General features: G+C 36.9%; 1 protein-coding gene across 5 annotated transcripts in view; it reads left to right on the plus strand.

The window, feature by feature from the left end:
- DIAPH2 (diaphanous related formin 2) overlaps positions 1-15989 on the plus strand; it is an 859995-nt gene that overhangs the window by 193786 nt on the left and 650220 nt on the right. For all 5 annotated transcript variants that reach the window (XM_058659086.1, XM_058659087.1, XM_058659088.1 and 2 more), the window contains 3 exons: positions 9383-9457; positions 9537-9606; positions 13087-13223. In XM_058659086.1, coding sequence (XP_058515069.1) covers positions 9383-9457; positions 9537-9606; positions 13087-13223 — 282 coding nt within the window. The remainder of the gene's footprint in view (positions 1-9382; positions 9458-9536; positions 9607-13086; positions 13224-15989) is intronic.

Genomic DNA, 15989 nt, shown 5'->3' on the forward strand with positions numbered 1-15989 from the left:
CTAAGTCCATGTGGTTTTTAATTTTTTAGCATGTTCTAATAATAATTGTGAAGTGGATTTAGCTAGAAAAATATGCCTTAAAATGTTGAAAATACGTGTTTTATCTTGACTCTTATTTTGGACTGTTGATAAATTTAGTATGATTTGTTTGTATTGGGTTACATATTGGTTTTTAAGTACCCAGGGCTTTCTCTCTCTCTTTTTTCCATAAGTGCATTTAACCAAACTTTAGTTTTAATTGAACTCAAAACATTGCATTGACATTGTTATTAGAATTATAAGTTTCTCTTTTAAAAAAATAAACAACCTGTAACCACACTGTTTACAATAGTCTTTAACATCTCAGCTCTTTGAGTTGTTTTATGTGTTATGAATTTACCAAATTTCTGAATTCCCTGAAGAAACTCTGTACTATCATTCATTTTATTTGATGTTCCAATGATTTGGTTTGTAGTATGAGATTACACACGGGACTAGAACACCATTAGAGAGAAATAAAATCCTTTGTACAGAACACATAACCCTCCATACTAGCCTTTAGCACTGCACAAACAGTGATAAAGGGATGACATGACTAATATTGGACTCCTTCACATGAGACCAATTACCTTTACAGCTTTGGGTACACAGTATGGAACTTTCTAATTTTAGCTTTAACCCTTTTGAGCACATCCAGGCGATCTAATCATAAGTAGGCATGCAGTTACTATTTGCTTTTTTATGATGCTTTTATGATCTATGTACCAAATCTCTGACTCTTAGTTATATTTACATGAAATATAACTAAGTAAGTCATCAGTTTGGATATCTTCATTTATATATGAGAGGATCTGGTCTTGGGAAACTGTAAAGGACTGTCATTTTTTGTGAATCTGAAGGAGCAGAATTTCATCTTCTCCTTCAGGTAGGTATATTTATGCAGGGTTTTTCTCTCCAGAACTAGAGAGAAAATAGCTTTGGTTATTCTTATGATTGTAAGTAGGCCTTTCTAAAATAATAGCTTCAGAAGTTCTGAATATCTGAGATACATTTCTGTTTTGAAACATTGAAATATTTCAATACAACTCTTGCTGCTTTGATTATGTTTGAACAAAAATGGATTAATGGATTAATGACCAAATTGTGGTATATTCGTGTAATAACAGGGAGTGAATAACTCCCATATGCAATAGGATTTTGGAATATTATATTTATGCTAAGTGAAAGAATCCAAGCACAAAATGTCATAAACTGTACTTACAAGGTATCTTGTAAAAAGCAAAACTTGTAGATACACAAATGGGATAATAGGTACGAATGGGCTCAGAACAGGGAAAGCGAATTGACTGTAATGGAGAATGAGGGACTATTGCTTGTGGATATATAACTATAATTTTGTCAAAAAGATGAATTTGGTTCTGTGTAAACAATACCTCAGTAAAAGGGAAAGAAAAATAACTCATGATTCAGGATGATTATCGAAATAATAAAATATCATTCTCTTTCCCTACTTTTTCTTCTGTTTGGTTCTTCATTATTCTCTGCTTTGTCTGTGTCACTCATAAATTTAAGGTGCAAGATGAATTACAATTTCTTATTGCAAGGCTGAGCTACTACATGAAAATTTATGCTTTTATCTGTCTATTTGCAATATCTGAGTCAGATTTAAATCGAGTTATCAGCTATATCTCTTATGGTTTTGGATATTTGAGTTATGTTAAAGAATTCTAAGTGGAATTTGCATACTTCAAAAAAGAAGCCAGCTATACCTGCATTAGTGGTTTCCTGATGTTTCTCCTGTGGCAGTGAGAGTATACATGTTTTGGGAGGGAGTTTAAAGCACTGGAGCTCTCTGTCTGGCAAACTTGTCTTTTCAGCACACTATGGGTCTCTGCCATGATTTACAGACTTAAGCAAGCATTAAAATCGCCTTGAGGAGTAGTTTAAATACCAGTTACTGCTACCTCTCCCACACTGGAATTTGTAAAAAGTTCAATCTGATGTTGGTGCAAATGGTTTCTGGTGCATATTTTCGCAAGTACTACCATAGGCTTACTTCTGGAACCACAATGTCAAAATTCCTGTCCACATACTGGAGCCAAATTTTCTTTTTAAACTGTTTTATAATTCCTTCGTCACTGTGTGTGTGTGTCTGTTTGTGTAGGATCTTCAGAAAATTAATGGAAAAAGTGGAAATTGTGCATTATCAAAAAATTATGTATGGATTTCCCTTTTTTTTTAACCGAAATAAGCAGATTTTTAAATTTCATTTTTCCATGAACTTTCTGGAATACTTGTGTGTGTGTGTGTGTGTAAGAGGGAAGGAGGAGAGAGAGAGAGGGCGAGAGAGAAAGACAAAAGACAGTAAGCATTTGACTATAGGCCATAAAATGTTTGATGCTTGAAAGATTAACCATGTTGGAAAGAAACAGAAAGGAAAACAAGAAAAAGTATGCATAAGCCATATATATCTCTTTTTAATTTGTTAAATGTTATCACACCACATCATAATTACTTTTATCTCCCAGGAATAATCTCTTTTTAGACTGCTGTTCTCTCTAATTTTAAAGTTCTGAAGACACAACCTTGTAGACAACTGCCTGGGTTGCCTTGTACAAATGTTAAACTGCTGGGAAAAAAGCAGCCAATAGCTGGCAGGCATTCTGGGCCAGGTTAATACCAAATTTATGTTAACTATACTAGTGTGCCAGCATAGTTTCCTATTCTATATATTTGTTAAAGATATGTGGGGAAAGCAGGAAATACTGGGTTGGGACATGCCACCCAACATCCAGGTGGGTAGCTGAAGATTGCCCAGGGAAGGAGTCTGGGGACATGTAGGAGTCAGAGTGGCTGAGGGAATGTTTTATACGGGACAGATGACTTTGGGACAGTTTCATGGGCACTGGCAGGTAGGCAAAGGAGTTGAGATGGGGTGGTTTAGAGGGAGACAACCAGAGAGTATGTCTGGGACAGGCCAAGGCACTCACCCACTTGGGAGACCTAGACCGAGTTAAGTTGCATTATTTGCTGCCTGACAGTACACAGGAAAGCTGCGACTGGAGTATATGCCTGATTGGGTTTGGTTTCAGCACCTCCCAAGTGTAGAGGCAGTGTGAGGGAGGGGCATGTCATTGTGGGCCATGGCACCCACTTGGACAAGGGAAAAACTGGATCTGGAGACAGATTCTGTAGGGGACTTGTGAGCTTGCTGTGTGGGACTGGAGCACCTGCTGGTTTGCCTGAAACATGGGCGGTGTTGATGGGCTGAGACAAGCTGGACTTCAGAACTCACCTGAAAAGAAATTACATGATACTTGCTGGAGCTGGGACTAGGAGGAGGCCAGGATGGGCCAGTCTGTAGCACCCACTAGTAAATGCCAGGATTGAGGTCTGGTCATTTCTGGCTGGGCCACAATACCTGCTGAAACTCCTGAGATCTGGGGTTAGAGTTGGCCCGGTAGGGGAACATGGGAAATTTTCCTGAGAGGCTGTAGCTCCCTCTGGTGAGTGCAAGAGCCAGGGCTGTGGACAGGATAGGCCAGGATGGTCTGCTTCAGCCATCAACATACATGTGGACTGGGACTGGGGGCAAGCTGACCTGGGCCAGTCCACAGCTCACACTAGTATGTGCAAGTACTAGGACAGCATGGAGGCCAGCCCAGGTTGGACAGCAATACATGAGGGCTGGGGCTGAGAGTAGGCAGAGTGGACTAGGCTGTTGAATCCTCAAGCAAGCACTGGGACTTTTGGGGTGGGTTGGGCTGAGACAGATTGCAGCACATGCTGGTGAGTTACAAGACTGAAGGTAGTCCATCTCAGATTGAGCCTCAAAAGTTGCTGCTTCATTCAAGACCTGTGACTTGGAGAAAGCCTAATAGGGAACCTCAGGAACTCCCCTACTGATCCACTTCTGCCAGTGGTGAGGGGAAGAGCTGAGGGCAGGTCGGGTAGGGGAACTTTGGGCACTGCCCTGCTGGGCTACATCCCTCACTGGCTAGTGTGAGAGTCAGGGCTGGTGGCTGGCCAGGCTGTTCAAGGCAGCAGCATCCATCAGCTTACATGTTAGGCGAGGTTTGGGATTGGGGCAGGCTGAGCTAAGTTATAGCACCCATGGATGTGCATGAGAACCAGATGGTATGTGGAACAGACAAGACTAGGCCACAGCACATGCCAGCACACACAAAATCCAGGGCTTGGGGGCAGACCTGGTGGGGATTATTGGGTGTTGCCCCAACTAGTGTGTGGTGCCCACTGTTTTGAGTGGTGACTGGGCCTGTGGTAGGCTGGCTTGGCTAGGACATATCACCCTGTCAGTTCATATGAGAGATGGGACTTAGGGCAGAACTCACTAGACAGTTATATCTACTGGTGTATTTATTGGCTGGTGTAGGTGATGAATCAAACCTGAACATGTACAGGCTGATGCACACACATAGGAGCCAACTCTGGCATTACTCCAGGTGAGGTTTCTTGGGGGACTCCCCAACCAGATCGCTAGACTCAAACCCCAGCTACAGAGAAAAATCCCAAGATATGTGGTATGACCTTGGAATGCATGTATTAGTACTGGGCCTCCTCAGTTGCTGATGTCTGTGCGGTGGAGAATATGCCCAAATGCACACAGGAGACAGAACAGCCAGTTCATCTAGACTACCAGAGGACTTTGAGTGGCTCATGAGAGGTTGGAAAGCAGAACTGTTTGGACAACTCTCCTGGCCACGCTTTGCAGCAAAGTGTCTGGATCTGTGGATGCACTAAAGTAGATTCATCATCCAGAAGACCTTGGAAAGCCTTTCCCAACCCTGGTGCAACCAAGGAGACGGTGTCTCAAAATTGTCAAAAACCATTCAAGTAACACCCTCAAAACATCATTCTTCACATTAGGGCCTCTGTGGCATCATTGACTGTCTCCCATCCCAGGGTACCTATGAGGTATGATAGCAAAGAGTTGCTATCTTCTGCCTCCCATATCAGATTAAAAAAAAAATGTGAAATTCATCCCACCCACCTTCCTCTATCTCTAAATCCCCCTCTCCACTGGAAGCAGAGGTGCATACGGGCATGCATCTCTCTCAACTATGTAAGCAATATTAAAAAAATTTTTGAATACACAAGATCTACTTTGCCAGTGAACTAAAATGTTCTCAGAGCAGACTTTTAGCTTCCCGGTTTGTAACAGATAGGCCCTTCTTACTCATGCTTGTGTTTCCTGGTGCACTTCCTCTTTTGTTTTGCAAGAACAGTAGTAATTTTCACTGAATGAAATCGAAGTAACATAAACTGCACAATTCAAATCAGTCTGGAAATTATGGGTAGCTGATTTTAAATAAATATAAATTTTATGTCAAATAAAATAATAAAATACTAAAATAATAAAAATAATCCCACTCCTTTTAAAAACTCTATATGAAAAGATGAGTAGAATTTAGAAATTTTTTTTAAATGTGAATTAAATTTAGCAAAATCGCATTATTTTCTTTCTGCTAAAGCTGAAGCAAATGTAGAGGGCTATATATATAATTTTGATCAAAATTTCTATTATGTTAAATTTCTATTATGTTAAAGTGTTATAATGCAGTGTAATGATATCTGCTGGTTTCTCGATGTTATAGATTAAATACAGTATATTACAGTTTGAACTGATGTCGCTTTATCCCATAACCACTTCCCCACTGATTATCAAGAGTGTTTAGAGAAAATAGCTCATTGCACAGGGTGATTACATCCCTCAACTGAACAGTAGCTTGCTGCCAATTATCATTACAATGCCATATTGATTTTTCTCATTTCCATAATGGAAATTAAAGCAGATTGTTTAAAATGAGCTTCCATATATTTTATGAGTGTGATTGGTTCTGAATATAAGCTATCTTTAAAATGTATTTTCTACAGTGATCTAATATCTTACTTATACTCTTATAGAAATTTAAATTTCTGTTTTGTTGAGTTGAAGCTGAGGTAGACATAAAAAGGATACTTTAAATCTGTACAAGATATAGATGTTACCTAAGTATGTAGATTATAGACTTTTAGTATTGCTTTACAAAAGTCATTTGCTTTACAAATATAAATTTTTGTTCTTAGACAATATTAGATTGCTTAGGCTGTTAACCACACAAATCAGTAAGTTTAAATTTAATCTAACAAATAGTGTTGACTCTAAATAATTTCTTAAAAGATGTATTTATTTGAAAGGCAGATTGACAGAAATTGAGAGACCTTTGATTTGTTAGTGTCACTTTGCATGAGTGTCACTTTGACTGGGACAGGCTGAAGCAATGAAGCACGGGCTCCATTGGGATCTTCTATGTGGGTGGGTGTGGGGCACAAGCATTTGGGCCCTATTCTGCTGCTTTCCCAAGAGCATTCATATGGAGCTTGATCAGAAGTGTAGCAACCAGGGCTTGAACTGGCACTTGTATGGGATTTAAACCTTGCAGATGATGCTTAACTGGCATACATTGTGTTGATACTATGTAATATAAATATTTATTCAATGACTTGGATATGCCACTTTGATAAACACTATGGGAAACAGAAAGATGAATGTGGTAATATGACTGTCTTCAGAGAATTTATAATCCAGAGGATGGAGTAAAGTATGTGGCAAAATCATATTAGCAGGGAGTAAAAGAGAGGGCTAGAGGGAGAGGGAAGGAGAGACACATCCGTATGGATGAGAGGGAGGGAGGGAGGAAGGGTGAGAGAAAGAGAGAGAGAGAGAGAGAGAGAGAGAGAGAGAGAGAGAGAGAGAGAGAGAATGAATTAGAATGAGAAGAATGAGAATGAATGAATGAATCTTCTTTCTGTTGCTTCACTCCCTAAATAGCCACAAGTGCTGTATCTGGGCCCAAGCTAGGAGCAAGCAGCTCCAGGTCTCCTACATGGGTGCAGGAGCCCAAGGATTGGGCCATCCTTCACTCCTTCCCGAGGCCAGAGCAGGGAGCTGGATTGGAGGCAAAGTAACCAGGATATGCTATTGCTTTTATGGGATGCTGCTAATACAGGTAGAGGTTTAACCTATTATACTGAGGGACCATCTCCAAAGAGGACTTTAAATTGATCACAGGACATAGAGGGGAAGTCAGTAATGGCTCAAAAAGCCCATCTGACATTGAAAGTTTGAAGATATGAAATTGACGTTACCTTGTGGTAAGAAGGAATAAGTGGGCTTATACAAGGTAGTGCAGGTAGGGCTCCCGGAACGTTGATTTGTCTGATTTTTTGGATACATTCAAGGCTTATAGCAAGAAGGTAGATTAAGGTTGGATCATAATTTGGGGATGAGGTTTTAAAATGTATTGGGAGACTAATGTTATGGCACATGGATTAAGCTGCTGTCAGTGACTTAGGCATTCTAAAGTGGAGTGCCAGTTTAAGTCCTAGCTGCCATGTTTCCAATCCAGCTCCCTGCAAATAAACCTGTGAAACCAGTAGAAGATTATCAGAGTACTTGGGCCTCTGACACCTTGTCAGATATTCAAATGAAGCCCCAGGCTCCTACCTTAAACTTGACACAGCCTCAGTGGCTGTCGCCATTTGGAGAATGGACCACTGGATGGAGCATGTCTATGTCGAATCTTTCTGCCTTTCAGACAAAGAAAATCAAATTATTTCTAAAAAGGTATTATGTAGTCCAGAGGAAATTTTCATACAGAAGACTCGTTAAATTAAATTTAACCTGACGTTTTATAAAATATGTGAAAGGAAGGAATGCAGTTTGGGATCATATTGAAAAATGGCTAATATAAAATGTTAGTAGTTGGGCCCGGCACGATAGCTTAGTGGCTAAATCATCTCTTTGTGCTGGGATCCCATATGGGAAACGGTTCACATCCCAGCTGCTCCACTTCCCAGCTAGCTCCCTGCTTGTGGCCTAGGAAAGCAGTTGAGGACAACGCAAAACCATGGGACCTTGTACTCACCTAGGAGACCTGGAAGAAACTCCTGCCTGACTCCTGGCTTCAGATAGGTTCAGCTTCAGCTGCTGTGGCCAATTGGGGAGTGAACCAGAAGGTGAAACATCTTTCACTCTGTCTCTCCTTCTCTATGTACATTTACCTTTCCAATAAAAATAAGTAAATCTCTAAAAATATGTTAATAGGGAAGGAACATTTGGAATAGTCATTATAGAAACATGATGTTTATGGGTGAATGCCAGAAAGTGAAATATGGAAATCTTCTAGCCTTGTACCAGACATACATATATTGCCACTTTCCCATGCCTCCTTACCAAGCTCTTATCTCATTAGTCCCCATACACCTTTTGAAACATTCCAAATGGACTAGCTAAATCTCAAGAACCCAGGATTTGCCTTTAATTCTTTTCCTGGGAACACTTTTTGTTCATGAATCCGCTTGAATTATCTTCTTATCTGTTTCTTCAATGAATCTTACCTTGCTGGTTCATTGAAAAATAGCATTCTGAATCTCCTTTTACTCTGTTTACTGAAGTTTATTTTTCTTCATTGCATCAAAGGACTAACATTACTTATAATGTTATACTAACATTACTTACACATTACTTATACAGTGATGTCTGCCTCTTTAGACAATAAGGTTCCTGAGGATGACGGTTTATTGCCATTGCTTGCTGTATGTCTATCACCTACTCAAGGATGCAGAATGTCTGGCACATGAGCTTAGCAACCTACAAAGTCATTTGCTCTGGCTCTGCCTAAGTAAATGCAGCTGGTGATAAAATTTCAATGAATCTAAACTAGGACAATTTTTAAGTTGATACTTTTATGTTGATAGTTTTTTATGGCCCCTCAGTTGTGTTATATATATATCTATAGATATAGATATAGATATAGATATAGCTATAGCTATAGATATAGATATAGATATAGATATATAGATATCCAAATGATCCTTGCAGAAAAAAGAATTCCCTAAGCCTGACCTAAAGCAAACTTGTTACTCAGGTGAATAAATGCAAGGATGAAACAAATAGGGGTTCAGAAAGTTATGCTGGTATTTTAAATGTAAAAGATTCAAAAGCTAGAGATGTTTTTAATAGAATATTTGAGGAGTGGAGGAGGAGTTGCTTTGGAGTCTATGTAGAGATAAATTCAATTATAAATTCAATAAATTCAATTATAAATTCAATTTATAAATTAAGCCTGAAGTATATAATGCTAGAGATTAAAGCTGTGCTGTGTAATGGACAATGTAAAATGTGAAGGATGTAGATTAAGGTAAATAATTCCTGTGTCTTTTTAAAGTCTGTATTTGAATCAATGGATGTAGAACAAAAGACTGACAAATAAAACTTGTCATCTAACAACTAAAACAAGTAAAACAGGATTATCAAATATGAGAAAGAACTGCTTTGAATATTTAATGTCTTTAACATAGATATTTATTCATACATGTATGATTTTTGTTTATTTCTCAGCTGGGTTAACAACTTTGGCCATGAAGGTCTTGGACTCTTATTGGATGTTCTGGAAAAGCTTCTGGACAAAAAACAGTAAGTATAAATATTTGCAAAAATTTACCAGAGGAGAAAGTATTAAGCATAGCATAATATGTTTTTTTCTCTTGTCTAGACAAGAAAATATTGACAAGAAGAATCAGTATAAACTTATTCAGTGTCTTAAAGCATTTATGAATAATAAGGTAAGCAGTGTTTATTTCAGCTTTTGTTACAAAAGGTGAGGTTTCCTGACAGTGTGCAAGTGTGAAGTAGACAAAGCAGTGAATGTTTATTCAGTTTACAAAATGGTCTTTGTGATACAAATAATATTTCCTTTAAATGTTATTTAAAATATACTTTTCTACAAAAGTTATTTATTCATATGTTTTTATAATCATGCAAACCTATGGGTCTTCAGGCAAGTTAGGTCATATTTTTTCTTTTGTAGTAGAAGGAAAAGTGAAATATCATATTACATGCATTCCATATTAAGGTTTCCTTTTGCACTGAAAAGGGAAAAATCATGGGCATTTTTTGACTTGTTTGCGAAGAATGATTTAAGGTTGTATTAATTTTATATTACTATAACAAAGTACCTGAGGGAAGCTACTAGTGAAGACTAAAATGTTTTTTTAGCTTACTTTTGGATCATCTTATCCATCATTGGGCAGATTTATTGGTCTGCTCTCTGATAAGAGCATCAAATGACAAAGGCAATACATGCACACAGCAAGGACCAAATACTGATCCAGCCAGTAAAAGTAAGCTGGGCCCCGCTCAGACTTTGTAAGCAGTTCTTACATGAAGAATTACAAGGACATGCCCCCAGTTACCCAGAAGATCTCCTAGCTAGCTTACCTCCCAAGCACGTTAATTATATTGTGTTTCCACCCTTCAGTGCCATTAACTGAACGCTGCCTAGGTTTGTGAACCAAATAATCATAAAACCATGGCAAAAGTTATCATTTTTCTCTTAAGATTCAATTAATATTAGTTAGTATACATAAAAGACATCCCTGAAAGATGGCAGAGACTTTTCAAAATAATGTGGTTTGCAATGGGAGAAACCTTTTAGGCAAAGTTTTGTCTTGTGAAGAATGTGCTCTGAGTATGAGAATGTTCTTTATGCAAGCAGGTAGAATACACTGAATTGTGTAATTACCTGTAGATGGTATTTTAAAAATCATAGAATATTTAGTAGAAATAATTGTAACCATATCCAGAAAATATGCAAATGTGTTAACTATAAATGCAGTAACAATACATATTTAACGAATCTATAGTCTTTCTAAAGTTTGTGAAGTTATATATAAATTTATACATGTATCAACAAAGATATTGTCCTTAATAGTAGATGCTTCTGGTTTATATGGAATTCCCATATAGAATGTTAGTTGTGTTTTCTTGTCTAGGACAGAAACTTGTAACGTTTGTTATGTCTGTAGCTGTAGTTATGTAGAGCCTGATGCCTTATGAAAAATAATACACAATACTTCTCCATAGCTCAAGATGAAACTTTCTTCAATTGAGTGAGATAATGACTTAGTAAAAAGGAAACAGGATACTAGAAGTCAGAAAATACAGTTCATACTTTACCACTGATAAGTTGAGTGGCCTTTGGAAAAGCATTTAACCTTTATGGTTATTAGTTTGCACATTTTGAAATTTAGCTATAGGAACATTGTTCTAAATTCCTATTGACTCACCTTGACAACAATCACAAATTTCCACAATACAAAGTAAATTTAACCATGGTAGTCACAAGACAAATTCACATTATGATTTTTTTCCAGAATCTTTTTCTACATGTCATCCTCTGCTATATGAATACATAGTCTTTTAAATTATTAAGTATGTTATTGTTTTGAAGAATACGATGATGCCACCTGGTTTAACTAAGGTTAAATTTGTTTAGCCCGTATTGATGTCTTGCATATATGATGGGCTCAGAACATGAAAAAGCAGATCTTTCAAAATATAGGTATGTCAAATAATAGGCATAAAATATACATTCAAAAAGAAAATATATACTGATGTGTCCATTTTGTTTTGTCCAAAGCAAGTTAGAACACTTTCATCTGAAATTATTTAGCCATCAAGTTTTGGGCCCCATGGAGTTTAGATTGCATGCTTCAAAACTCTTCTCTTATCTATTTCATTTGGTAATAGTATCACAAAGAGAAACTCATATGTTCCTTAACTCACATTGCTATAATACAGCTGTGATGTTTGGATTTCTGGTCTTTCAGATGTTTACATTTTGTCTCAGTATGTGCCTCCATGTTAGAAATGTACTTTTATATTTGAAGATTTGAAAATTTCGAATCTTTGCCATTCAGTCTAACTGATTATTATAGCTCTTATTTTGTTTGGTAATTGGTGATAATTTGTCAGTTTCACCTTCAATTTTTTACTTACTTAGTGCATTTAATGGGTTCCTGGCCTTCTTTGTATGTATTCCCTTTGTGATGTTAGCTTTTTATACTGTTTTCCCTTACATTTTTCTTTTTGACTATCTTATCTTAATATATCTCCTCATTTATTATGCTCTGTGGCAACATAACATTTAGGAGCTTTAACTCTGTTTCCCACCACAAGTTCTTTTAGAGTTTCAATTAGGAACAGTTCCTGGAATGCCTTAGTCATGTATGTAATACTTTACTTAAGTTTAGCTTGAAATAATAATTTTATTCTGCTGAAAAGTTGTCAGTTTTCACTGTTATTCTTTAAAATGAAACAAACAGGGGAAGGAACTTGGCGGAGGGGGAAGGGACACCCCAGCAACAACTAAACTGTATCAAAAACAATTTTTAAAAAGCAAAAAAAATTTTAAAAAAGAAACACATATTTTTGTATGAAAGCTAAGAAACACTTTGTGGTATAGAGATCAAAATTCATTTCCCTTTATCTAGTGCATATAAAAGCACTCATTGTTCTTAATTTATATTGATATAAAATTACTCTGATATTTAGATTGTTATTGCCTTTATGTGATAAAAATCCAAGTTTAAGACTGCCTTTCACATCTTTCTTTTGTTATAACTGGCACATGTATGTGCACAAGCATGTCTTCATGTCTAGAAAACAAGTAATAATGATGTCTTCTCCACCCACTTGACTATGACACTTAATAGAATTCTGATTGCAATTCTTTGAGTTAACAGCATTTGTAGTTCCATATGGGGAACTACATGCCTGAATGGGGAAGAATATAGGTATGAGAAAGCTCATACTGAGGTGTGTTGTTTCTTATACTGTCATATACCATACAAAGCTTTTTAATGGTTCACACAAACCTGTTGGATAATTTAGCTGTAAATTTCAGACATCTCCAGGTAGATCAAATGAGATAAGTGGGATTTAGGAAATCCTGTCAATATATATTTTACACATGTTCTCCTTTGTTAAAGAAATGCCAATTGGTCCATGTTTTTGAAAAATTTTTAGAATTTTTGTGGTGCTCTAAGGGGGATGTATATAATAATCAAGGAGCAAAATCTCTAAAATGTAGTCACTTTATATAAAAATAAAGATAAATAAATGCCCTTGAAAACATTCATATAAGTAGCTAGAGTTTCTGTGGTGGTATGAATTTTTTTGAAAATCATTTTAAGTTTTTTTTTCTGTTAAACCTATTTTCCTGGTTTCCATTTGAATGTATGTTTTCCCCTTCTCCCCTTTAGTTTGGGTTGCAAAGGATTTTAGGAGATGAAAGAAGTCTTTTACTATTGGCAAGAGCAATTGACCCTAAACAACCCAACATGATGACTGAAATAGTGAAAATACTTTCTGCTATTTGCATTGTTGGTGAAGAGAATATGTAAGTATTGCTGCACTATTGTATTGATGGCATGTAAAATGGTATTTAAACAATAAATATGTACTTATTTATTATATTTTTGAAGTTTTGATTGAACTTGATCTCCATATTTTATTTAGCATTCTGTTGATGTAATGAAAATTAGATTTAACATTTCTAATGTGAAAGATTTAAAGTTGAATTCAAAATGAAAGTAAAGCATTTTGTGTTGCTGAAGGTAAAATCATTACTATAAATGTAGGTACCAAAGAGAACATACAACTTTCATGCAAAATACAAGTTCAACAGATTTTCATAATTGAAACATATTGATGGCTACCATGGTAAACTGAGAAGGGCAGAATTTGCGTCCAACCAAACCCAGAGCGGATGGTGGAATTCTGGCGGACCCCTCAGGTGGTGAGACCACTGTTGCACCAATGAGGGGCACAGATCCATATACCCCCACCAATAAGGGTTAAGGCATTCGCATCACAGCTTCCGTGTCAAGGATAGTTTCAAAAGCCCCTTCCCTGTCTATTCTGCGCTCTTCTTCCTCTGCAGCCCACTCCTTCACATCTGTCTGTCCACTGGGAAAGGGAAGCCCATCACTGTGGTTCCCTGAAATAAAGGCCGTCTATATTCTTTTTATATATTCGGCTGAGTTATACTTTCCCTGGTGGTCAGCAAATCTAACATTTTGCCGAGTGGTGAATCGAACATGTATTAGGGAGACTAGCTTCCAGGAAGTGAAGATGTATTGTGGTATGCATCTCTACTCCAAATAAAAAGATGATTCTCAATAAAACTGTTAAATATATGTTTACAATATGATACTAGGCTTTATACCACTGTCTATACCTAAAATGCATGATATCCTTAAATAGCAGAAAGTTCAACTTGTGATTGTTGCTGGCAGACTATGCTGCTAATAATAATATGGGAGGAAACAGTATGGGGAGGCTGGTAGGTTATTAGTAGGAATCCCTGTGGCTCTGGAACCATATCAAGGAAAATTATATATATATATTCAAATTAAAATATTAAAATTATACATATTCTCTATATATAATAGAGTATAATATATAATCTATATAATATAAGAGTAAAATAATTTATATCTCACACATACACACATATTCATGCACTCATGCAATGAAACTTATGCTGTGTTGTATAACTAACTGAATTATTTAATTGAATTTACTTGATAAATTTATTTTGGGCTATTATCTCATTTTTATGTACCATAAAAGAAATGGTGAAGAAAGCATTTACTGAGTGAAATAACTTGTTGAAAAGAGAGCTGTTTATAATTATACCAAGTATATATATATATATAAAAATATATATATAATGCTTAATTATATATGTGTATATAATTAAGCAGTTTATTGACAAAAATTCATTAGGTCATATGTTCTTTTCTTTCTTTTTTTAAATTTTATTTTATTCATTGATTACATTGTATTATGTGATACAGTTTCGTTGGAAGTGGGAATCATCCCACCCCTCTCCCCGCCCTCCCCTCATGTGGAATATTCCACCTTGTTGCATATCCACTGATCAAGCACAGTTGAGATTTCCTCTTTGCAAGCATAAACTAAACATAGAGTCCAACATCTTATAGTCCAATCTAGTTCCTCAGCTTCCTGGGGAGACCCTGTCCGGTCCGAGGGCAGAACCATCAGATTATCAACCCGATCAATTAAAGGCTCCAACATACCCTCAGCAACAATTAACTTTGTTGTGTAAGTAATAGTTATAGTATCGAGTAACCAATGTTAAAAACAATTGCAATTTCTTAACCATCTTCTGTGATCACCTCATTGTCAATTGAGTTTTAGTTTATACACAACATATAACATAATATACATAACATAACTTATTTTACATAATATCATATCATCTTAAAGCAAACATGTGGTATCTGAACTTTTGGGATTGGCTCATTTCCCTTAGCATTATGGTTTCCAGTTTGGCCCATTTGGCCACAAAGAACTGCATTTTGTTTTTTTTTTAATAGCTGAGTAGTATTCCATGGAGTAGATGAACCATAGCTTTCTTATCCAATCCTCTGCTGATGGGCATTTCGGTTGCTTCCATGTTTTTGCAATTACTGATTGTGCTGCTATGAGCATAGGAGTGCATGTTGGCTTCTCATAAAACAGGTGTTTTGGATATATTCCTAGGAGTGCTATTGCTGGATCATACGGTATGTTGATTTTGAGTTGTTTGAATGTTCTCCATACTGATTTCCATAGAGGCTGTACCAGCCTGCAGCCCCACCAGCAGTGGAGTAGGGTTCCCTTTTCCCCGCAACCTCGCCAACAAGTGTTGTTGGTGCTTTTATTCATGTGGGCCACTCTTACTGGCGTTAGGTGGTACCTCATTGATGTTTTAATTTGGATTTCCCTTATTGCCAGGGAACTTGAGCATTGTTTCATATGTTTATTTGCCATTTGGGTTTGTTCTTTTTGAAGTGTTTGCCCATTTCCCGTGCCCATTTCTTGAGTGGCTTGTTTGTTTTGACATTTTGGTTGTTTTGTAGTTCTTTGTATATTCTGGAAATTAGCCCTCTGTCACCTATGTGGTGCGCGAAGATCTTCTCCCATTCTGTGGGTTGCTTTTTTACTTTGTTGATTGTTTCCTTCACTGTACAGAGGCTTGTTAGTTTGATGAGGTCCCATTGGTTTATTCTGGTTTTGATTGCTAATGCTTTTGGTGTCCTTTTTAGGAAGTCGGGCCCTACCCCTAGATCTTGTAGAGTATTTCCGACATTTTCTT

This window comes from Ochotona princeps, chromosome X, assembly GCF_030435755.1.
Source record: "Ochotona princeps isolate mOchPri1 chromosome X, mOchPri1.hap1, whole genome shotgun sequence".
Classification (NCBI taxonomy): Eukaryota; Metazoa; Chordata; class Mammalia; order Lagomorpha; family Ochotonidae; genus Ochotona; species Ochotona princeps.